Raw genomic sequence first — 26,219 nt, 5'->3', positions numbered from 1 at the left:
TCATTAAGGGTCTGCCCTCTGCCTTGGTGCTGACTTTTTTCATGACAGTAACCTAGAATCAGCCGTGTGATCACCCCACATTTTGGTAAGATTACTGGATGCTTCATGTCATGAGATAAGGAAGCATTTTTTAATCTCCCTCCCACCCTGAGAACACCATCTTGCAACACTGGATCAAGCTGGAACAACTGATGGTTATGTGGCAGTTTACTTTGACTCAGGGCTTCAATTTCCTCTTGGAAGGCATCCTTTTGTGCCAATTTCACAAGGACAAGACTGGCTTGTCTTCTGTCTTCCACATTTATGGGCTCTGCTGGTTTGACTCCTTTTAATTTTTTAATCCGAGCAACAACATTCACTGCTGTTTGCCATTTTGAGAACTTCTCGAACCTCTTTAGAAAACATTCCTCTTCAACTGCTGCCGTTTGCAGCACTTGTGTCATTTTCACTTCAGGATCTCCCACCATGAGCTGTGGCTTTGAATCAGCTTCCAGGGCTCTGATGACAGCGGCTGGTGTCAATGGTGGAAGTTCTCTGACAGATACACGATGGCACAGACCTGTCACCTCTGATGAATTTGCCACCCGTGATGAGTTGCCAACAATGCTCCAACCCAGGTCCGTTTTGATACCATATGGCTCGTCGTCACTTCCTGTAATGACATGTCGGGGAGCTAAGACTCTGGGGCAGTCGTAACCTATAAGAAGGCCAACCTCACAATCCATCAGCTCTGGTATTTCCTGTGCTATGTTGATCAGATGTTTCCACTTTTTGGCGGTAGCTGGGGTAGGAATGTGAGAACGTTCAAGTGGGATGAAATCTCTGGAATAAGCAGGTGGCAAGTCAATGAAGCTATTAGAAGCAAACCCTCTAACTCTAAGCCCACTGACTCTCTCACTCTGTATAATGGAATCTCTTGCCATCATAGTGGTAAGCTTCAATTTGACTGGCTCTGAACCTGCTCCTATCCTTTCACATACTCCTTGATCTACAAAAGTGTTGCTACTTTGCGTATCAAGTAGGGCATACACTAATGTCTCACTTTCTGGGGTGGCTTCTAAAGAAATCCACACAGGTACTATCATGGATGTGCTCTCACCTTCAACTCTGTTAATGCTACAGGAAAGAGATGAGGTTTTTTCATCAGCGTTCACAGCATGAGAAGTTGTCTCTGCAGCAGGAGCTCTGCTCTCGTGAAGTGGTGTTGGATGTGATTTCTTACATATGCCACAAGTAGATTTATTCCTGCAGTCTTTTGAAATGTGTCCTCTCCTGAGACAACCGAAGCATAAATTATTGTCCAAAATAAACCTCCGTTTTTCCTCTACAGGTTTACTGGACAGCGTTGGGCATTTGTGAATGGAGTGACTTTCTTCACAGCATAGACATGAGAGAGAATTTGGAGATACTGATGACATGTTCACTTTCTTTACTGCATTTGAACCTTTTGAGTTGCTCTCCACATCACTGCTAGTTTTCATCACAATCACTGGTTTATCTAATCCGTCTGCTTTTACACTTGTGCTGAATGCACTAGCCCTTTGACGTTTAACATCTCTTGAGGGCCTCTCCTCCACAGACTTCAATGCCTGAAGGGACGTCACAGGATTGCATGTAATATCGGCTTCTGTTGCCACAAACTCAGCAAACTCTTTGAAATTGGGGTATTCCTCTGTTTTTCTCAGCTGTTTTGTTACATGACGATTCCAGCGAGAGATTAACCACTCAGGAAGCTTCTGGAGCATTTTTTGGTTCTCCTCACAGTCATTTAACACTTGGAGTCCCTTGACGTGAGGCATGGCATTGCTGCAAGTGTTCAGAAAGTCACTGAATTGTCTTAATTTAAGGGACTCTCTTGAATTAATCTTTGGCCAATTGTTTAACTTGTCTCTAAATGCACGCTGAATTACAAAGGAATGACCATAACGAGCATTTAGTGCCTCCCATGCTTGATTGTAAGCATCCTCATCTTTCCTGTAGAAGCTTCCTTCCACAACAGATCGTGCCTCACCACTGATGTATCTCTGCAGGTAAAACAACTTGTCTGCTGGATTTGTGCATCGACATTCTATCAATGCTTTGAAGCTCGTTTTCCATTCTATGAACTTAAGCGGGTCTCCAAAAAAGACTGAGGGCTCAGGTGTTGGAAGTCTGGTAAGAACCATTGTGTCACGCAGGGCTTGTATCAAGGATGTCTCATTGTTAGCATTGTTTGCTTGTTCGTTGCTGTTCTGACATGTTTGTTCTTCTTTAATTTCTTTAAAGGGTACAGGAGGACTCCTGGCTGCTTTACTGTCTACTGATTTGTTTTCGCTGCAAATCTCATCTGAGTCGGCTTCAGAATATGCCTTAATCTTAGCAGCTATAACATTAAGATCTCTCTGATTTTCTAGTCTTTTAAGTTCATGTCTTTGTGCAGCGATTGCTTCTTCCATGTTCATTTCAGCTTTCTTTGCAGCCAACTGTGCAACGCACTCTGCTCTTTTTGCTGTGATACTTTGCTGGTCTGCAGTTCTGTTGGAATGTTGGCTACGAACAGTAGTCTTAGTCCTTGAAGATCCAAATATTGACTGGGCATATTCTTTGTCAAGAACCAAATGAAGCCTTGCATTTTCTACTTTAGCATCAAATTCCTCCAGCCCCACTTCACTCATGCGCACCTTCATGAGCTCCATCAAGTCTCTAGTTACTGCTGTGCAGGAGTCCATTTTCCTTCTGATCTCAGTGGAAGGGGCTAACTGAGATCTTACATTTTCATATGAGTCTCTCACTTGTGTTTCTAGACATTCAACAGCATCCATCATGTTACACAAGTTTTCATCCGGGCACTCCTCTTTAAGATTAGTACGTGCAGTTTTAACCTGCTCTTTCCATTTTTCATACAGGTTGAGGAATTTCTTCTCTTTTTGAGAAAGCTCTTGTTGCTGTAGCTCTTGCATTTTTGGAGTTAACTTTCTCTCCCGTGAGGATTTTCTGGTTTCTACTGTCTGGGATGTTGTGGGGATAGGCTCAGCCATTGTTACTTTTAGGATTTCTAATTTAGCAAGAATATCACCTATGCGTAACTCTAAGTTTTCCCGTTCATCCTCATTAGTTTGTGACAGTAGCTGATCATTCAAACCCTTTAGTTCCTCTTGAAGGAACTCTATTTGTTCATTAAATTCAGCACTTTCTGATTTTTCCTCATAAACTGACATTGTACTGTATAACACTGTATATCACTAGTCACTGCTATGTTCAAATGAATTCTTAATTACTATGTTTTTAGCAGTGCAATCAGTTCCTATTTCTCAAACAAAACCCATTTGATTAGCTTTTTAAACTCTCAGATCAAAAACACCATTAACATTAACAACCATTAGGCATAACGATAAATCAGGAACAACATTGACTGATGTAACAAAGATAATTCAGTCTCTCAATATTAAACCAGTGTTTTAACGTTCAATGTTTTTGTTAGTTTGTTTGTTTTTAAACAGATTAATGAATTACTGTCTCTAGAAATTATTTTGGTTTTACCCAGTCATTTCTTTCAAACTGTGCAATCCACCAAGAAGCACAGTTGCACTCACACATCTGACGCCGTATGAAGAGCCGCTTTCCCCTGTGTCCTCTGTGCCAGCAATAGTTTACAACAGTCACTGCGCGCTGTGGCCCGTATGGGATATTCGCAGAGCTGTGGTCCACGCTGGAGCTGCCGTCTAACAGCGGAATCGCGGTACTCTTCACCCGGTGACAGGAACGTGTCTCCCGTGATTCAGCACGCCACTTATCTCTTCACTCCTCCGGTCACACGCGGTGCAGGCGATGCTTCTCTCTCTCGTCGCAACGCGCACCGCTCATCACTCGGGACTCTTGGCCTGCTGGCGTTACGTTTTCACTGTAGTTGCACCGGTTCAAGAAATATGGCCACGCATCATACAGATGTCCTTCATGATGTTTTATTCTCTCTCAAGCATCTCTGTCATCAGACACCGTGAAAACTACACACAAAAAATACAAAAACAACCAAATACACCCGTTAATTGCTTAAACTGAAAACATCAAAGGAACATACAAAAGGTCACTTTTAAACATAAATACCAAATATGAAAAACTAAATAAAAGTACACTACCGTGTGCGCCTCTCCAACCGTGCAGAATATTGTCCTCAGTAGCCACGTTTGGCTCTCCTTCAGCACATGTAGGACCTCTCTTTCTTTTCTTTTTTGTAAAAATATCCCACAATGCCCAGGTGTGACCTCTGACCACTTGAAACCCCAAAAGGTTGCGTTCAAGATAATCTTATATTACAGTTTTAACACATTATAATGATTTCAAACTTAAATTTCAAATACATATAAAATAAACACTGAAATGAAATACCTGTCTCTCAGACAGTTACATTAACCACTATAGAAATGCCCACTAATCATTCATTCGCTTGTAGCTAGCAAGGCTAATGCTAGGCTAGGCTAATCAATAGACAGTAATCCTGTTGGCGGAGCTGCTGCAGCGTAGCGCCCCTCATTACCAGCCATAGAAATGTCTGCTAATCATTCACCGCACGGCTATTTGTCCACAGGGCCGCGGAATCACTTTGGTGGCGACGGCAGTGGCGGTGGCGGTGGCGGTGGGGTGACATTTGACAGTCAGCGGCAGAGGGTGGAAGAGACAGAGTGACACACAGAGCCACAGAGGCTGTGTAATGATTAAGAAACACATCACTCTTGCTTTTCTTTACTACTCTCTCTCTCCCATCTGCCGTCTTGCACGTACAGCCGGACACGTCTGGAAAAGCTCTGCTCTGTGTCAGCATCATTCAAGTTTTATCAATCAATGAAAAACCCTCACCGATCTATAACGGCTAATCAATAATAAAGGGCTTACAAGCAGAGCAAAGATAACCCCTCACAGACCACCAATACAGACCATCATCCGCGGTCAAGCAGATCCCTCGCCGCGTATTGTCTTTACAATGCACTGAGGGGAAACAGCTGGGGCAAATCAATGGCGGCATCAGTCTTAACTCAACTTGAACGTACTGGTTTGCATTCTGGACAGTTTCAGTTGAGTGTTGATTCTGCGATCCTCCAGTGGACACAATAATCCACAGACTTTACCCAGATACTTTTCAGCAGTTTGGTTTTATATCAGTTCATTTGCATCCTTGATAACCCGCAGCCAAACAGTTGTGTGCTGCAGCAAAATGGCTGCAGACGGCTGGTACAGCAGGGAATCAAACTAAACCCCTGTTTGTGTAAAGCGGGGGCCCAACAGAGGTATCCACATATCCTCTTGAGCTAAAGTCTCTCAACTCTGAATTGCGAGGCGAGACTGGGTTTATACATTACGCTGACCTGAGGCTGAACCTGAGCTGAACTCTTGTAGTCAAGAGGAAGCAGCATGTAGCTGAGAGGCCTGTCAACACTTGCTTCGAGCTGCTGGAGAAGAAAACACATAGGGGCCATATCTCACCCTTTTGTGTGTGTGATTGCTTGTGAGTCGACCATCCTTTCACTATATTGTGAGAGGCAGAGCATAAAACATGAAGAGCCACTTATTCGACGGCGTTATCTGCTGTTGGTGGGCTGATCTAGTGCTGAATTTAGGCAATAATTAAAAGTAGGATATCATTTGAGTGAGTGATGTAATCATTTTATTTATAGAGCCCCTGTTGAAAACAGACAAAAAAACATCTAATCGTACAACAAAAAAGTGATCATGTGTAGCAGATGATCAAATTACTGGTGTTGTAGATGAGGTGATTGTCATGGTAATCAGTATGAGCAGAGCTTCAAGTGAAGATTCTCTGTATCTGTTAAATTATCCGTTATTCTTATTACGGACGGCTTGATTGGTTCAGCGCGCTGGTTTGTAACCTGTGGGTCGGGAAACCACCGAAGGGTCGTTATATAAATTTAAAAGGATCGCAAGGTTGATTAACAACATTGGAAAGGCTTACTGGATAATTTTACCAATTCTGGCCTCAAGAAAGTATTCAAATAAAACAGCACGAGAGGGAAGAACTACGTGTTGGTTGAACTGGTGACAACTAGCACTCATACATGAAGTCATAAGTACATTTAGCTCTGTTTTAGGAAGGTAAAAGAAGTCAAAAGAGATTGGGAACCATTGGTTTAGTGTTTAAAATATCCAAAAAGAAAGTGTTTTTAACCAGTTACCAGAGGCCAAATGACATCTTTAACTCACTCACCGGTCGACAAAGAGTCGTTACTTACCAAATTACCACAATAATTAATAGATTGTAAAGCTTGTGATTGATAAAGTTTGTGACCATTGAAAAGTTAATTAATCTATGAATGGCTCCAGCATTAAAAGGGAACAATCATGTTTGCTAAATTTTCACAATATGTCTGTGAACGCCTCAGCATGTGCCCATTCTTCGCACAGTTAACATTAGCCAGGCTGGTCCAGGTGTTAAGTCACCACTGGTAAACCCAGCTGGTTTCCAGTAAGAGAAGCAGGCTCATCCCATAACTAAAGGCCATGTGAGCCCGGTAAAATAGGCAGGGAACAACCGGCCGAAAGGGATGTGGGAATGTTTGTCGGGAATGCTGCAGCCGCAGTTGCAGGATGAGTGGACGTAACCAGCTTTGGAGCGCCTGGCCGCCAGCGCTTAAACCCAGCTAATCTGATTGGATTAACACCGACCTGCCTGGCTACACATGAGCGCACGCATGCACTTATATAGACATGGACACATTCACACACATTCACACGCACGCACACACACACACACACACACACACACACACACACACATTTGTACTATATGCCAATCAGCCAGGGCCGCCTCTGCAGCTTCCTGGAGTTCATCTGGATTCTGGGTTGTGCTGGCTGGCTGGCTGATGGCACCATGCTGGGCTACCACATGCACACGCATCCGCTCTCACGCCACACACACACACACTGACACACAGAGCCATCTTAGAGTGCAGTGATTTGTGCTGTGAATCTGAAACAGACCTATTCAAAGAAGAGTAATGCCCAGTGCCTGACAACCGTGCTAATTGACTAGCCCCCTCCCCAGCAATGAAACTAAACGTTTTCACCCCTCCATCCTTTATCTTTTCAATCATTCCCTGACAGCGCGCCTCCTGTCCCACACTCACCCCATCATCTTCCTCATATTGCTCTTCATCGCCTCCATCTACTCCTCTGTCCCTCTCTCTTTGCCCCCATCGTCCTCCTCCCCCTCCAGCCCCCTCTCCCTCATACTCATACATGTAATCATTCATTAGAACCAAGGCAGTTGTCCATTAGGCAAAGCGGCCATTTTGGAAATTGCAGCAAATCTTCCATGAAAAGACATTTCCTCTAATGCGGTAGTCACGCTCGGAGGGAGAGGGAGAGAAAGATGGCAAAGGAGAGAAAGAAAGACGAGGGGGCCGAGATGGAGAGAGGAGGAAAAAAAAAAGGGAGAGAGGGGAAAGTGAAGGAGAGAGATAGAGAGAAAGCTCCCGGCCATAAAGCCACCAAGCGGAAAGCAAGCCTGCTGTTTGATTAGAGAGTGACACCATCATGGAGGGAAGGAAGGAGGGAGGAAAGGACGGAAGGAGAGGGAGGGAAAGTGTTTTAGAGGCAAGCAGAGGGGATGAAGAGGAGGTAGGAGGGAAAGAGATGGAGAGAGAAAAACAGGCAGTGATTTGAGAGAGGACTGAGATAGAGGCAGTAAAATTAGCCCCATCACTTTGCTTACCAAGACGCTCTATGACACACTAGGATTAAAATCACACACACACACACACACACACTTGAGATGTGCACAAACAAGCACACACACACACACAGGACAGATGGTATCCCCCATCTGAAAGTGTGGCTCTAATTTGAGTAAAGTGATAGGAACCTCCTTAACCAATTAGAAGCCCCATTTCTAAGGCCTTGCATTAGGGTCTGTGTGTGTTTGTTCTACACACTCATTACTGTGTGAGTGTGTGTGTGTGTGTGTGTGTGTGTGTGTGTACTCTGTGTGTGTGTGTATTAGTATGTCCCACGGGATCAGTGAGGAACATTAAAACTGATATAAGAGGTGGGAAATGACAAATCCACTCTGAGTGGCGCTCTGTTGAGTATGTGAGTTCTTTTCTCCCACAATGCCACTGTTCGTCTCGATCTCATCTCATCACCGATCAAAGACAGACCTGTCTCTCCTATTACCAACCATTCATCTCACTGCTGCTCGCTCCTACTTAATGCGCCTCTGCCTCTAAAGCTGACACATTTGTCACCGGACAAAACTGAGCCTTATCCATTGTAGTGGTTTTTTTTTCTCCCACAATTTATGATACACTGAATTTGAAAAACCACCATATTCAATCCAATTTCCAATGTCTCTGCAGACCCATCTGTAGAATCAAGGAATAATACAGCCATGGCAACAGGCCTGGTAAACGATACAACCAAACAGTTCAGACAGATATTCAGAAATGTCTGAACAACTGTCTCTCTCTTTTATTTAAAGGGAAACTGTTGAGCTTGCATACATAGGTTCTATTTGCTGATTTCTTCCTGTTCTACGTTTGTAGACGGAATAAATTTGAGTCTGGAATCTGAACTGCTGATCGGACAAAACCAGCAATGTGAGCACATCAGCCTGCCCTCTAGAAACCTGCGGCATTGTTTTTTTTCTTTACCATTTTCTGGTAATTTTCTGGGATGGTTCAAACATAAACACGTGTTTGTCATCAAACTAAAACGTCAAGTAAAGTAAATGTCAATTATAACGTTTCCCGTGCTGACCACTCCTCAAATGTATTCATCAGCTGTTCTTGACTTTCTCCCTGTGGAAGTGTGTTTTTTCTCTTTCATGAGGTGTACTTATACGTTCTTGAATCCAGCTGATAGAAATGGTCCTAATTCACATTTTATTTCTGCAGCGTATGAAACGTTTGTGTAAAATGCACTTGACAGCTTGAAGAGAACACAGCTGCAGAGAGAGAGACGCTGGGTCTCCACACTAGAACTGCTGCTGCAGCTGCTGCGTGGTCAAAGATTTCTAGATAGGCTGCCCCCCCCCCCCCCCCCCCCCTCTTTCTTTCCTGAAAGTTGAAAAAGACACAGCTCCAAACCTTCGTCTACTATGTGGGCAGGTATCTGATGTGTCAGCCACTGAAAACTGGCTGGGGTGACAGACTGTTTGTTTCCGTCACACTGACAATACGCACAGCCGACTTGAAAGCTATGCGTACAACACTGCGCCAAGAAATCCCCTCACCACCGTTCTGTAAACACAGATGATCTTTTTCACACTTTCTCTGGGCCCTTCACCGCACTGCTACTGCCCTCAGGACAAATGTCCCTAAACAAGCATTGCCACATTGATACAAGGGAGCCAAACAAAGAGGGACACAAGGACTTAAACACACTCAGACAGAAGGACATGTAGAGAGAAAGAGGCAATGAGACAGAACAAGAAACAAACAGACGAAGAGAAAATGAGAGCGTGCTTCCAGTTTCTCTTCAGAGGAAAGTGGATGTGGAGCTGCATGTAATATGGAGCAGCACTGTTTTTCTTCAGGGTGCTATTAAGCCTATAGTCCCTTGTTTCTTCTGTCAGGAGTGATAGGATAGTCGATTATACCAGAGGCAAGATCCTCTCTGCTGCTCTCACACTCACACACGTAGACCTTACTCATCTACTCTGCCTCCCTGTCGCTTTCTGTTCCCTTGGCCTCTTCAGGTGCACACACACACCCTCTCTCGCTCGCTCACACACACACACACACACACACACACACACACACACACACACACACACACACACACACACACACACACAAGCTTTGAAAAAGTGCTCACAAAGTGATGAAAGGCCGTTTATCCTGCATCCACTGTGATATCTCAGCGCGCCATGCAGAATGGCCGGACGCGTTATCACCTCTGACCGGGGAAAACCACGGGAGTCAGGACCGACGCCAACAGCAAATACCAGTGCTAGTGTGTGTGTACGTGTGTGTGTCCCAGCGGTAATAATCACCCGGATTAGAGCGGAGCCAAACCCCCGCAGGGTCCCCCCGTCTCCCCGTCTCCCCACCCCCCTTACCGGCCCAGCCCTGCCCTGCCCAGCCTGCAGCTCTGAGCCCCAGTTTCAGCAGCCATGGGAAGCGGAGCAGCCGGCCTGACATCTCCACCGCGCCTGGCTGCCAGACAGATAGGCACAGAAGCGAGAAACGCTTCTTTATTTTCTTTTAAATTCCCACATCTTTCTTACACCCTTTTGTCCTATCGATCACCCATAGCCCAAAAAACATTTTCCTGAACAAGCTTAGACAATACAAAGACACATAACCCATTCAACAAGCGTACCCTTTAACCACAAGGGTGCAGTGAAATGGAAGTTGATACAGCCGTCAATATGTCTGAGTGAGGGATGCAATATGTTGGCAACAACAATGGGGGAAGCGCAGAGAAGAAATGGGTTATAACTTCATAAGAATGCGCGTCGTGTCTGGATACCTCGCAGTCAATGTGAGGGATTATTACTGAATGGAAATGTTGCCTGGATGTATTACACTCCCCTGCCTGGAAATAAATTCAGCCGAATCTCAGTATGGGATTCAGTGGGAGGAAACCCTGATACTGGCACCTATCAACAATTGTCAGAGGCACTGTTGAGCTCCCGCGGCATTTTTGACAACGTATAGTGTTCAAATGTCAATCAACATTTTGTCTTTCAACGTGTATCATCAACCGACTATTTCAGGAAGATGCTCACACAGTCCTTTCTTTTCCCATTCTGCTTTTCTTTCAATCCATGTCACAATAAGGTCCCACCCAGTGAAGAGAAAAACCCTTTGATTTAGGATAACAAAGCGACCAATGTGGCATTATTCATTAAAGTACTGGGGGGATTTGAGTGTGTTTGTGGTATTCAGTTATGGGATTACAACACCATTATATTACCTTCTGTTATGTTGTCTCTGGTGTCACTTTTACATTCCTGTGGTATAAATTGGGACTAAAAATAGCTGCATACTCTTGTAAAGTTTTCATATTTTGTGTGAAGAAATGCTTTAAAATTTACCATTAGATTAGGCCTATTATAATTGCCTCTCCAGAGGAATAAGACTGCATTAAAGGCTGTTTTGTAGACCAGACTCAGATATGTACCAAGCAGGATTATCAAAGTAGACAGGGAGTGCGGATAATTAAGTCATTTTAAATTAGTTTGAATTTAAGTTTTAGTCTAGTGTGATTAGATTATTCAAATTTTATCCTGCAGAAACACAGCTTTGCGAGTTTGCAATGACCTCAATGTAGGTTCAAGTTCTATTTCAGTTTTCAGTTTACTGTGTCATCACCGCAATACTCATCTAAAATGACATATTATAACAAAGTAATAAAGCTTAAAAGTTGCAGTGATATAAACCTCAAGAATATGTCAAAGAGTTACTGCACAGTCTCAATTTCTAACCGCGGGTTATAACCCAAATCTCACACCTGGGCTTCCTCACAATCTACAGCCAATAAACCAAACATTTCTCAGTCGTACCTTTGATTCTTCTGCTTGTTCTCCTTCTTGTTGAGGACCCCCGGCACACAGTTGGTGAGCTCGGTCCAGTCGGCGTGCAAGCCGCAGCTCCAGCCGGTGGAGAACCGGGAGAAGAGCCAGGTCTCCTTGCGGTTCGGCCGGTAGCAGGTACACTTCTTCTGGCCCGGTCTGCAGTCGCAGGGGACCTCCAGACGGACATTCTGGACCAGGTGCCTGCCGAAGGTAGTCCCCCCGGTCTTCTGGATGTGCAAAAACACGATCACGTCCTCCCCTTTGATTTGGAAATCGATCGTCCTCTCCAGGTCCCTGACGGGGAAGTAGTATTTCTTAACGTAGTGGGGGTCCGGAGTGGGGAAGATGTCCCCCTCGTCTTCCTCCGTGAAATAACCGTGCGGGGAGCCGAAATTGATCACCCCGGGGGCCACGTACTGATAGAGAATCAGCATGAAACACACGGATCCGACGACGATCAACAAGAATTTGCTGCTCCTCTCGACCATGTTCCTTCCCAGTGCGGTTCCTACAGTACGCTACCATTTCCCAGTCAAGCCGACAACAGGGAGCAGGGCGCTCGGCTTCTTCATTCTCGCTCTCCCCCGCCAATAAGGACTCGTTCTCGGGGCTCAAGAGTGGCTCATTCCGCTTCGAGACGACCGGCGAAGTTGGCTCATCGTTCACCGAGACCGTTCAACGGCGTGAAAGACGCATTGTAACTCGCTTAAAGACCCCCCCGTAGCCGACCCTCCCCCGTTTACTTTACTTTGGTTTCTGGTCTACACCACACGGACTCACTGCATCTCCATGGAGCTGTGTTCCCCGGATGCAGCGCGAAGACTACCTTTTCAACCTCTCTCACTCCCTCTCTCTCTCCCTCTCTCTCTCTCAAAAACAGTGAAAGGGAGAGTCGCTTTAATTTATTGGTTCACGCGTAACGACCGCGTCATCCGCCAGCAGCCAATAGCAAGTAGCCATAGATAGATAGATAGATAGATAGATAGATAGATAGATAGATAGATAGATAGATAGATAGATAGATAGATTATCGAAAAACAAAATCCCATTAAATGTATTAATAATAAAGATAATTTTTGGCTGCAGCCTTACAGCATTAGCCCTATGATGGAATAATACTGTACTCTATCTTGAGGTTTGTGTAATAATCACGTGACACATACAAAAAAAGATAAAAAATACTTAGCAACAATTAGCACAATATAAACTAAAACAATCAGGTCTGAAAACTAGATTTTGTACATGGGGATCCTCTGCAAGACTAGGGCCACAAAATGGAGCATGGAGGACTCGCCATAACTGATACTGTACTTCAGTGGTGCGTTCATGTTTATGTGGAGTATGTGCGACATGATCCCTGACAAATAAATATAATAAACTAAACTAAAGCAACAACTATGACTGAAGTGAGACTACATGATTCTTTTGAAAGTAATATATTATAATATTTTTTCATTTTCAAATGAACAGTTAAAGTCCTATAAGTAATAAAACACACTCTTGCACAGTTCAATCAAACCATTATTTCTCCTGCAGATAGTCTAGTTAGTAGATCAAGGTAGATATTTCAGTCAACTTATCATTCACATTTTTTCAAGGCTATTTACTGTCGGCTAACAAATGTTAGCTAATGTTCACAAGCTTTCGATAGATGTTGTTGTAAGTCTCACATGATGAGTCATTTATCTGACTTTTTTTCTCTTCCTTACTTATACTAGTGTCACACAGTTTTTTGGCTGGTCAAAAATGATGGTTTTTAGTTTTGTGAAGCAGTTGTGGCTATTATTCTGCAATTGCCACTTGTAGCCACAGTTTGACAAAGATTGCACAGTCAAAGTTAGAGAATATTAATTGTGTGTTACTTTATATTTCTATTCCACTGCATATCAGAAGTAAATACTATGCTTTTTACTGCACAACATTAATTTAACTACCTTGCAGATTAAGTTAAAGGCTATACAAAACCAATGAAAAGCTTATAAAATACAATGCACTGCTATAGGAATGGATGGATTACCCTGCGGTCCCAGACCATCTGTGGCTCAGAAGGCTCCTGGTTGTCTGTGTGGCATTTACTTTGTGGTAATTTGATTATTTATGAATGTGTTTGCTCATATCCACCACTAAAGCACAACAAAAACGGAAATAGGCTTTAAAGTGGCTCCTGCAATTTTACCCAACTCTCAAGCCTTCTATTGCAGAGGGGCCCTGTGTCAAAAGAGACCTGGCAAAAAAAAAAAATTAATGCTTTCCTGAAAATACAGATTTTTGCTTCATTTTGTGGTATTATGACAAACCGGAGGACAGTTTTTGGCCCACCATTTTTTTTTTCTTTTTTGAATGTACCTCTAGATCACCACTAATAAGTCACATGAAATGAAAAATCAATTTAAAGTCCACATTTAGGCTGTAAAAATGCTTCAAGCAGCCACTGCCATCTTTTAAATAATGTTCAGGTCAACAGTACTTTAGAATTCAAATTAAGTCCCTATTATTTAATGTCTTGCCCAAAAAACATGCAACCTTGGAGGAAAATGACCATTCAAAAGCTATTCTTTAAAGGTGTCTGTGAAAATGCATGTGAAATGTTGACTTTTGGAGGGAGGTCAATGTTAGAATTCAAATATATAATTTTATTAAGCATTATATGAATTTTATTTAGCAGATTACATTCACCACTCATTCTTCTTCATATAATACTGGACCTTTATCTCTCTGTACATACAAAGCAAACATGGCAAATGGTATAAACAACTTCAAAAAGATGAACCAAGGAAGAATTATTTGAGAAAGAGTATTAGAGAGGACAGTACAGAAACTGCCCATAGAAACAGATATAAAGCATGCACACAGAACTGTTGAATTAAATGTGGAACTAAATTAATCACGAACTATTCCCTCACTTCTGTTTTTGTTTTGAGCGCAACTTCCTTAGGCCCACTCCTGTCACAGTTTCAGCTGTGCAAAACTCCAAACTGAACCGTTCACAAGGCCGTTCAAATGTTCGACAACCATCAGATCAACCAGTGCCTGGTGGTTCACGCTGCTTCTCGCGTTACTACCGCTGGTGGTCAGCACTGAGCCCCGCTCCCCTTCTTTAATGCAACCGAAACAACTTGTCAGGCATATTTATGTGATTCCCAGGGGCGATTACTGTAGAACATGTTTTAACTAATCACATCTACGAGTAGAGGAGAGAGTCATGTTTCAACTGCTGGATGTTGTTCAGATAAGACTCCACCAGAAGCTGACAGTATGCTTTTTTCTTTTTTTTTTATCCTAGAGGTTTAACTGCAATTTCTCAGGCAGTTGTTATTGCAGATGTTTATTGTGGTAATAGGACAGAGCCAAGTGAGTGGCTGCCATGTAATCTTTGTAAACTACCAGGCCTGATTCCCACGTGTTTCTTCAATGAAGCTCAATCAGTAAGATCAGCCCAATCAGCAGGACCGGGGTGTGAAAACAGCAGTTGGTTGTGGCTGATGGAAAAATGAGGGTGCTAAGGGATGAGGGTGTATTTTCACTTTGAGTGGTTTGGGTTGATGATGAGATGTTTGTTTAGTCAGGCTGGAATTGCCTGTGTGCTTCTCCACAGTTTCAGCCTGCATGATTTCCCAGATGGATGTGGATCTCTGAAGACCTGTGCTCGTCCTCTTCCTGAAACCAGCCATAGCTTATAATTTATGTCAGGCAGACATCAGTTGGTCCAGGTGTTCATCATTTGCAAATACACGATACCTCAGCCACACTTTCTGTATTTACGTGGGGCTCTCCTTTCCATCACGTTCTTGTCCTTTTAAGCAACCGTGAGTCATCTCAATGTAATTTACAGAAACAACAATTTTGGGCTCAAAAATAGATTTCCATAACCTATTCATATTTGCATTAATTTATTAATAATGTGCAAAGGAGTGAGAAACTAATATTATCAAATCAATGGGTGAAAAGTAAGTGTGGTAAAAAGTACAATACAACAGTAGAAGTATGAAGTAGCACAAAATGGAAAACACTCATGTAAACTTACTACATAAGTGTAGTACTTGAGTAAATGTACTTAGTTACTTTTCACCACTTACTAATGTACACAGTTATAGATTAGTGTTTATTCTCTCTATTTGGTAATAATACAGTTACAAATATCAGTAATCCACTAATAAATGCTCATGGGTTTTATACTTTCTATTAAGACATCAAGTCAATACATGGTAATAGTTTGTTAATAAACTATTATTGTTATTAAATTATTATTTCAGGGGGTAAGTAAATAAGGTAAGGTAAATGGTCCAGTAGAGGGTATTACTGATGAATTAAAGGGATAAAAAGACGAGTGTAATGTTGGAGTACAAACACAACCTAGAAGAATTTTTTATAATGTAGCAGCCAAAAGTTCTCATTAATAACATACAGTAGAACGGATCTGTAAAGCATTAGTAAGTGATTCATTAACCAGTAATAGCTATTAGTTACAACTTTAAGTATTTACAACCATTTAAATAAGGAGTAACAAAACCGATAGATGCTGGTGCCACTTTACTCAAAAAAGACGAACTCCTGCACATAGACGCCAAACATTTCATATCTTGTTTCAGCCTCAGTCAGATTCTCTTTGTTTTTGCTTGAAAGAAGATCAGACATAGAAGTTGTCTGTTTTAATAAATGTGCTGTTTGGTGTCAGCATGTTGGCATTCCTCTTTTCCCTGATGGTGCTTTCCAGTAGCCTTTCACCTACTTACACGTTTCTTATGCTCCTTCTATCCAAGCTTCTTAAAGGTGAGGACTTACTGACAGGAAACACCAGCGGCAGGTAAGTCCATTGGAATCAGGTGTGGATGGTTAAAGGTCAGCGAGACACACAAAGGCAGGAACTGAAACGAAATGGCATGTGCATATACAAAATTAAACAGGAAACAAGACAATATTAAATACACTCAGAGCTTACCACAGCCTTGTGGACACCACATGTGCAACTCCACGACATCACCAAATCCTGAATTTACAATCATGTCACGTGAAAGAACCACATTTGTCGAATAACAAAACTCCTGCTCGGCTCAGTCTGGGTGTGGACTGTTTGCACCTTGATGGAAAAAACATTTTTTCTTCCCCTGTTCCTTCCCTTCCTGAGATTATCCCAGCATGGCTGGAGCTGAGCTGGTGAGGGTAAGCATCTGTGAGCCGGTCTCGGTCTTGAATAATTCAGCCTTCTTATTTACATGTTCTTTACTTACACTGAAGCAGCATCCGCCTGTCACACTGCTGTTAAACACACTCATGATTATGACTTCTGCCTTGCCCCTAGCATTACCCAGTTGTATTAAATACTGGGAGATTTTTGTGCAAGTGTGTGTGTGTGTGTGTGTGTGTGTGTCTTGCTGTGTTTGCAAGACAGAGAGAAAGCAACTGAGAATATTAATACTGTGTATTTGAGAGTGTTAACTCGTATGTGTTTATGACGGAATGTTGGCGTGTGTGTTTTTTTCTCCCGCCATGTGCAGTGTCATTATGAGCAGCGTTACTTAAAGAAGATGGATGTCACAGAGTGTGTTGCCCTCTGGCTCGGGTATAGAGATATGACAGTCTGTTTATCATCAGAACCAGTTTATCGTTGCCTTTGCATAATGATTCTGCTTAGATGGATATTTTCATACTGTTTCCAGAAGCTTTGAGCTGTGTATTGTCTCCTGCCTCGGTATCACATCCACACGTTGTGTCTCTCTGTTCCTTTAATGCTTGTAATGTATTTCAGGCACATTTTGTTAATGAGGTTTGTCTTGTGATAAAGAAATAGCAGTCACATATGTTTATAAGAAGAAATAAACAATAAGACACAGACACACACACAAGCGTACAAATATTTACAAATGTATAACAACCATGAAATGCCCCCAATTAAAATGTTTCGGTGTATTAATAAATAAACAGGTGGTCCACGGATTATAGCTCATGTTGATACAAGCTGAACAGGGTTCATTCACCAGGCTTACATCTTTGTCTTAATTTTTAGGAATCTCCTCTCAGGCCCTAATGTCCGCCTTACACACACACACACACACACACACACACACACACACACACACACACACACACTTGCACACATATCATGCTCAGACATGCTCTGTCTGTTTGTGCTTTGTTTTTCATTCAGCCAGCGGCCAGCACTGAATACCACTGAGGGAAAAACACAAAACAAAGGCAATAGGGTATTACAACACACACACACACACACACACACACACACACACACACACACACACACACACACACACACACACACATGCAACACCAACTTTTCTCAACTTACATATTTTGTGAATGCTGCAGCGCATTTATTTGCTCTTTATAAATAAACAGGCAAAAATTAAGTCAAAAGAATTAGCAATCTGTTTTCATCATGAGGCCCTGAAATGAATTATTCTCTGAACCTTTGGAGTGTTTCAGACACAAATATTTTCTTTGGATGTGCCTACGGGGGGAAGTGCACACTGTAGAAAGAAAACAAAACTGGGCGCCATGTATTTCCTACATTCCAGAGTCTGTTAGTGTTTGAACGTGTGTGTGTGTGTGTGTGTTTGAGAGAGAGCGACTGCATTGAGGAAGTTTGAGTGTGTTGTGTTGTGTGTTTATATATGATGTTAGGTTGGAGGTTGTGTTTGTGTGCATTTGTGTGTGTGTATGTGTGTGTGTGTGTGTGTGTGTGTGTGTGTGTGTGTGCATCATTCCAGCTGTAAAATACGTGCACACACGTGCCGTTATGTGCGTTGCATGCCAATCTGTTGTCTGTGTCTACAAGTGAGTTTGCATTTGCGTGATTGAATATGAATGTGTACACTGTGAGATGTTAATGTGCTATACTCCACCCCTGTCTCCTAGAAGTTATGTTCACATATTACTCAGTCGTTTTGTTTATTATGTTCATATGGAAACATAATTGCTGCCTGGATTACGTTCACAGCCAACGTTTCCATAACGCAGGCACGGCTATGTTATTGTAAGACTCCGACACTGGAGACCAGGATTCACATCCAGAAGCTCACATGTAGGTTTAGGCAACAAAATCACTTTGGTTAAGGTTAGAAAAACACTGTGGTTTTGGTTAAATGGTAATATAATAAACATGTCATGTCTCTCGCTTCAAGTCATTTTTGACTTTTTCAGTATTCAACCCAGACCATGAGTTTAATCATGATCATAAAAAACGTTATTGCCATTATATTATCATTAGTCTCATTATAAGTCTCTTTATTATTAGTCTTATTATTATTTTCTTTAGTCCTATAACTTATCCTAGTATTGTATTTTTATTATTAGTACTACTCTTATTATTATTCAGATTCATATTCATTTGTATGTGGAACCTGTATTATGCTATGCCCCCCAATCCTTCTCTCTTCCTCAATAGCTGCCATGAGCCGTGGTTCTGTTCAAGGTCTCTACCTGTTGTAAGGGAGATTTTCCTTTGCTACTGTTGCCAAGTGCTTGGTCATGGGGGAATGTTGGTCCTCTGTAATAATAATATAAAGATTAAGGTCTGCTCTGCTCTCTAAAAATTGTCCTGAGATAACTTATGCAATTACTGAGTTCTATATAAGTAAAATTGAATTGAACAGAAAATTGAATTATGCTTCAGCTGCTAAGAAGGGGTGTTGTCCTGGAAGAATTTATCAGATATTGTTTCTTTCTGTTAGTGAAAGTTTTGCGACTTGGCGAATACACTCGTTAACGAAGCAAAATGTCCACAGTAGCGACTGTACTGTTCCGCAGTTAGGCTCAGGGATGCTTTCAGCTAAATGGCAACTTAACCATTAACTAACTAGCACTGAACAAAGTGCAGGTGAGGCTGGTGGGAATGTCATTAGTTGACATTTGAATATTGTTAAAAGGCATTTCACTAGAAAACCACTAGAAGAGTCGAGTCCTCTGGGAACCATGACTATCACTGCCAAACTTTGGTCCAACCCATCTAGATGTTGAATAAATTTAAATGAATAAATGAAGATGTCCTGCTGCTGGTGCTGCAGGAAAGGTCAGTGCATCCCTGGAGCAAGTAGGATTCATCTTCTGGGGACCATGAATGTGTGTGCAAAATTTAATGTTTATCTGTCTGAAAGCTATCGAGTGGTGGACCAGCTGCACGTACTGGCACGCTGACATAACCATCAATGTAGCCACACTGCTAGCAAAGCATAGAAACACTTCGTGATTATGTTGATGAAAAACACAAATGAGGCAGAATGACGCTTCTCTCATGATGTATTTGCTGTCGCATATTAGTTGTATTTAACTGAAAGTTCTAGATGTTGGTTGCAGTTTGTTATGCTTTCAAGCTTTCACAAGGTTATTATAGACAAACAGAGACGGCTTCCACCACACTAAAGTTTTCAGTATGCTTCAAACACAGTTCTTGTCAGATTGCAAAACAGCATCTGAAACCACATCCTGAAGACACCTTTCTGACATCAGATTTGTTTTTTGATTTTTTGGGGGTTTTTGTTGGGTTTTTTGTGTGTGTGTGTGTGTGTGTGTGTGTGCGTGCGTGTGTGTGTGGACAATTTTTCAGGTGTGCATTGGTGAGAAAGAAAAAGGGGGGTTTAGACTTCTCTCTTCATCAACCACTTTTCCTGTGAACAAACAAGTGCGACAGCGTGAATGCCTCCGAGGAGAGAACGACTGGCTGAAAGTGTCTGATTGTAGACGTGGTTGAATGACGTTTAGTTCACTTCAGGCGTTCTGCAGCCTTAACCTTCCACATGTCATCAGCCTAACGCTATACACAAACATTCCTCTGTGCGAGTGTCTAGCTTTTTCAGCGCCTGTGCATGCATACTGTACTTTTCTCTGCAGGGTTGTTATTTTCTAGTTGACCCTTCTCACCAGGGGTCATATGTTTTCTATGTGTGTGTTGGCTTTAACACTTAATTCTCTCTTGCAGACATGAGGGATTAAAGTCTATAGGCATGTGGCTGTACAAGTATTGGATTATCTCCAGTTTCAAGGCCGTTGTTAATGATTAAGGGTTTATTTAAAATGCTGCACATAACCACTGTCTACTGTTTACTGGCAACTGAGCATGCATTGATTCATGGAGATTACTTGGGCTCAATAGCTGATGGGTCACGAACAGGAGTGAATTTACATATTTTGTAAGAAAAAATGTATCAGGTCAAACATTACCATCAACATCTTCTAAATAAAGTCAATTTTTATACCGGTTTCCTCCAGACAGAGGTCCAGTCTCTTGTGAATACCAGTGAAGGCTACACAGACATCATAGATTCCAAGCTCTGGTGAAGGAAATACCTTGTGATCAGTGGAGAATAATATTGCACTCAATATCAATTTTCTTTGTCAACATTTGCCTTGGGAAATTTAGCTGGTACAATGGCAGAGGACTCAAATAACCAAAGCTTTTTGTTTGAGTGGAGTGCAATCTGATCTAGCCGCTGCTCCAGTTCTTGGAACACAACGAACAGCTAATGGAAGCTGCGTAACCTCACACTGTCTCACCCTCTTTCCTGCTTGCTCACCCCTTTATTTCCTTCTTTTCTCTCCTCCACCACTTTCTTTTCTCTTCTCTTTCGCCTTCTCTCTCTCTCTCTCTCTCTCTCTCTCTCCGTGCCATGTCATTTCTTGCTTTCATTGTAAGCCACAGGGCATCAGGTTCTCACACAGAGAAATCCACACGACCCTCACTTATCTCCTTTGAAATAAATGGACAATAATTACTGGGCTGTTGGTGGTTTTCACCTCAGAGTCCCACGTCTCCTCCTCTCGTCTGTTTCAACTGTTTCATCTGAGCGCCGTCACCCCTCGGCCCGCTCTCTTAACTTCCGCCACATGTCAATTGCACATTATTGGCATGACTGATTGGCAAACACGATATTGTTCCGAAGATAGCTGCAGAATCTGTCTTCAGTGTTGTCTCTGTGCCACGAGCAGATTGCAGATTGTAACCAAAGCTCTGTTTCAGTTGTGCGATGGACCTGCCAAGGTATATTCTCAGGACATGAGAACAAATGTTTGCCTCTCTGCCATATCAGTGTGGTTACACAGTTGATTAGAGTGTGATGACTGCCAAGATGCAGAACCTTATTTTTGAGGTTTTGTGTCCATGTCACGTTAAATCCGGAGGAAGCAGAGAAACATTCATTTTTCCCAATTCATGTAAAACTGTATTTCACAAAATATTAAACTGTAAAACTGTTTAATGTTTTGGGAAATATCATTTCCATTCACTTTCTTGCTGGCAGTCAGATGTGAGTAGCCTAGCGTAGCCTTAGAAACTGGAAGCAGGAGGAAACTGCTTCTCTTTTTTTTAAAAAAACATTTCGGTTTGTTTAACAAATGAGACGTATGGCACTACTTAGTGAGCTTCAGAGATGTTTGTATTTTTTATTTTCACACTTCAAAATTTCAGACTTTGGTGTTAGCCAGGTTAGCTGCTTCTATATGCTAAGGAACGCTAACCTTCTTCTGTCTCTACCTTCATACTTTGGCTTCATCCAGAATAATATGTTTTCATTTTAAAAGGGCATTTTAAAATAAAATCGATCTCTGTTTTATCTTCGTATCAAAAATAATCTCCATCCATACTGACACACCTGAAAATGTATATCACATGACCATTCACATACATTGTGCTGATGTAAACATGAAGCAGATTGTCTACTCGGCATTCGGTTGTTTTGTTGCAGGAAATACTATGAATTAGGAACGATAGCACAAAGTAAGACCAGATATTTCTTAGCATTATAAAATGCAAAATTTAACTGCACAACAGCTGCTTGCACGGACAACAAGGTCAGAAATGCTTCTAGTTTGGTGTCCATGTTAAATTCACCACTGGTAGTCGTGACTGATAAGACCCAGTCAGGGAGCGAACATGGGTGTCTACGTCATGGTGCCCAAAAGTTTCGGTTTCTGCCTGCCCGGACTTAAACGCAACCACATTTTCAAAGTAAAACGGGGCCAGCAGTGTTTCCAAAAGTCTCTGTTTTAGGTGCTTGAACACTTCAGAGTAGTGTGAATGCCAGATTTAAACAAAGCAAAAGTGATGCCCTTTAAAACTAAAAGGTATTAATGTGGATGAAGGCTTAAAACACTTTACACACCATACATTTTCAAAATGTCTTTAATACATCTTTAATAAGGGATCAGATTGGAGTACATACAAGACTCAGGACATGCCACATGTAAGAAATAGGAATAAACTATAAACTAATTATACATAAATATACTGAGACTGAACAACCATGTCAGTGTTTTTGCCTATTTTACAATATTTCCCAGAACATGACACAGAATTTTAAATGAAAGAATATGTTTTCCTACAGGAAGCCAGTTCCTTTCAGTTCCTGACAGCAGAGACACATGATCAACAGCCTCAGAACTTGCTTAGCATTGGCTTATACCAGTGATCTTTTTAGCTTTCCTCAGTATTACATTATTGTAGCCTGCAGTTCAGTTAAGAAAATGGATTGTTTTTTTCATTATTAAGTCTTCTGAGGATGTTTTCGGAGGCTGCAGTGAAGCTCTGACATCTGACAGAAGACAGCTGGCTTCAGAGCCACTTTTGACTCTTGAGCTGCTTTGATGGGGAATAAAACACACACACACACACACACACACACACACACACACACACTTGCACACACGCACAAACACACACAGTCCCAGATGATTTTTCAAAACCTGTCTTCCTTTTATGACTGGATTATCAAACAACTACAAGGTCATTTTTAACTTAATAAATATAGAAATTAAATGTTCTCTGCAGTGTATCAACTATCAACAGGTTTCGAGTCTCTCTGCATATTGATTTTCATGAAATGAAAGGAAATGCAGTTTGGAAAGTAGGACACACATTCCCATCAATCCAAAAAGCTTTGATATACTTGAGGACATGGTTTGTGGTTGTGTAAAGTGTATATGATGGGCTAAAACATCATAGAAAACATGATGTGATGGTGACGGAGGCTCTAGTCAACTTAATTTGAAAATGATGTGGGCTGACGTCATCTCAGTCACAGGAAATACAGCAGCAGATGGATTTTCGGATAAAAACTATTATGTTTCCTCCTCATCCTTCATGACTGTTTTTTTTCAGTTTCTTTCCCTGCATTTTTTCAGATGAACACTGAAGACAAAACTGATCCTGTGATGGATATTGAAAGATGGAAGCCAGAGCGCTGAGCTCCCTCCCTCCCTCCTCCCTCTCCCCGCCACTGCCTCTTCTGCCTCCTAAGTATAAGCAGATTAAAGTTAATGATCTAAAGTGAATTAGATATTTAATCATCTTATCATCTTAGCCTAGTCAGGTCATAACTCTGCGCTGATCTGAAATCCCGTCTGTTTGACAGCGCACAGCAGAGGCACAATAAGCTAAATTCAGAGGTCGGCTTGTAGCCTCCAGTAGGTTGCACTAAATCAATTTGGAGATTGAGAAATTAAATTCACCCACATGATTTTTTTTTTTTTCCAGCTGTGGTATGATGTAAAAAATGTGCGATTGAGGACAAACAGTAATGGAATAGAATTGACCCCAAGAAATGAAAAATAACCTGAGAGACGCCTCCAATAATTTGTCTAATTTCCTTCCTCTTTTTGGAACCGCTCTCTTGATCATCCCTTTTGCTACACTCTCTGTCACCCTCCATCCGAACTCTCACTGATGGAGGTGCAAGCACTTTGATTTTGCACACTTGTTTGCTCCTCACACACACACACACACACACACACACACACACACACAACACACACACACACACACACACACACACACTAATTTCCTCTCAATTTTCCCTTGTTGAGTCTCCCCCTCTCCTCGCCGGGGTTAAGGTGCCCTCTTTAGTTGTCTCTCAATCCTAATTTCATTGCATCGCTCCTTTCTTGTGTCAGAATTCATTTCCATCTGCTCGGCATCTACTCACTTCACATCCTCGCAGCCTTGAAATTTTAACGCTGCATTGTGGTTGTATTCCCATCATGTGCATCTATGTGTGGGTTTCTGTAACTCTGCTCTGTATTGCTGTGTGTGTGCGTGCATTTTCAAAAAAAGAAGCTCTGTGCAGGAGTTCTTGAAAGGTCTCTGTGGGAAAAAAAGAAAAACGGAAGGCTGTCATGTTTCCAGTCCTCAGCTGTGACTCATATTACCAATTCACCATGACCGTCTGTCTCGGGCTGCTCAATGTTCACAGCCAGACAGATCTGATGATGGAGTTTTGTGGTGACAGAGAGAAGTGATAGGAAAGACATGGAGACGCAGACACAAGGAAGTGGAAGTAAGATGGAAGAAAAGGTTTGAAAAAAAAGAGCACTCATATTATTGCAAAGAGATAATGGCTGCTGGTCCAGTAACACAGTTGGGTCCTGTAGGTTTTCAAAGAGAAAACGTTCTGTTTCAACAACATCTGAGGCCTCTCGAGCTGCTTTATGACTATGGAAGATCACCGAGAACACAAACATCAAAAGGGTTGCAGCTTGTCTGCCAAATGCCAAAACAGCATGTGTGTGTGTGTGTGTGTGTGTGTGTGTGTGTGTTTGTGTGTGTGTGTGTGTGTGTGTGTGTGTATGTGTGTGTGTGTGTGTGTGTATGTGTGTGTATGTGTGTGTGTGTGTGTATGTGTGTGTGTGTGTATGTGTGTGTGTGTGTGTGTGTGTGTGCACCTAAAGCAGAGTCTGCACCTCTCAGAGTTAGGTAGATTGTCAACCCAGTTTTAAGCACACACATATGCATATGAATAAAACAAACAAAAAAAAACATAAAAAAACAAAACGCACACATACACGTACACACGCACGCACAGTCACACACACGCACACACTGAGGCATATTTGCAGACATTGGCACACGCTCGTGCACAATAGAGGCAGCATCCTGCCGGTATGCCTAGTGAATTTGTCTAAATGTCACATTACTGAGGCAGGCACGTGCGCCTTTCCTCAGCAACCAGTCAGATAAAAGCTAGAGAGAGAAAAGATCAGAAAAAAAAGTTGTTTCTGGAGAAAGGGAGGGTAGATTCAGGAGGCAAGTATTCATACATAAAATTTGAGGAAAATTCTGGTGTATGATTATACCCGTGTCTCTGCATTATCTGTCACTGGTGTCTTCACCTGATATCCGTTCCCACTCCGCAGGGGATAAGAGTGTGTCAGAGGAAATGAATGATTTTACTGTGTCCATACTTATTTCATTGTTTTTGTTTATTTAGAATATTTTGACAAGGGAGGATGCCAGAAGTGTGTGCTAATTTAGTATTTTTTTTTTTTTACCTGTTTTGAAGTCTATGCAATCATCATATTATTAAAAAATAATGTGTTCTCGTGCATAAAACAGCAAGTAGCTACACTTTTTCATTATGAAACCAATAAGGAAATCATCAAAACTGTGGTTCCCCTGTAGATAAAATAAATGAACCTCTTTATTGCCATTGGGTAAACTTCATTTAGACAGGATTAGGCCTGTGTTTACTCTGGTATAGGATGAAAAACATGGTTCGGTCAAAGTCCAGGGGCCTCTTTTATATAATAGGTGTTTATTTCTCATATATTTTTTGGGGATTCATAAATTTTTTTAAATATTCATTGGTGAGGGCAATATCATTGTGTGATTGGGACCATTCCTAAATTGTAAATATGCATTACTTTATATCTTACTGGAGCTAATCTCAACGTTTTTCCATATGTTTTCAAGACAGGTTGCTGTAGAACTGGA

At 41.9% G+C, this 26,219-nt stretch overlaps 1 protein-coding gene across 1 annotated transcript in view; it reads right to left on the bottom strand.

Annotated features, from left to right (window-relative positions):
• Window positions 1-12,333, bottom strand: part of hs6st1a (heparan sulfate 6-O-sulfotransferase 1a) — a 63,457-nt gene extending 51,124 nt beyond the window's left edge. Inside the window, exon 1 of the mRNA XM_056393180.1 lies at window positions 11,498-12,333. Coding sequence (XP_056249155.1) covers window positions 11,498-11,997 — 500 coding nt within the window. The 5' untranslated portion in view covers window positions 11,998-12,333. The remainder of the gene's footprint in view (window positions 1-11,497) is intronic.
• Between the last annotated feature and the right edge of the window lie 13,886 nt (window positions 12,334-26,219).

This window comes from Seriola aureovittata, chromosome 13 (genome assembly GCF_021018895.1).
Source record: "Seriola aureovittata isolate HTS-2021-v1 ecotype China chromosome 13, ASM2101889v1, whole genome shotgun sequence".
Lineage (NCBI taxonomy): Eukaryota > Metazoa > Chordata > Actinopteri > Carangiformes > Carangidae > Seriola > Seriola aureovittata.
Note: the sequence above shows the minus strand (reverse complement) of the source record. Positions and strands in the feature narration are given on the sequence as shown.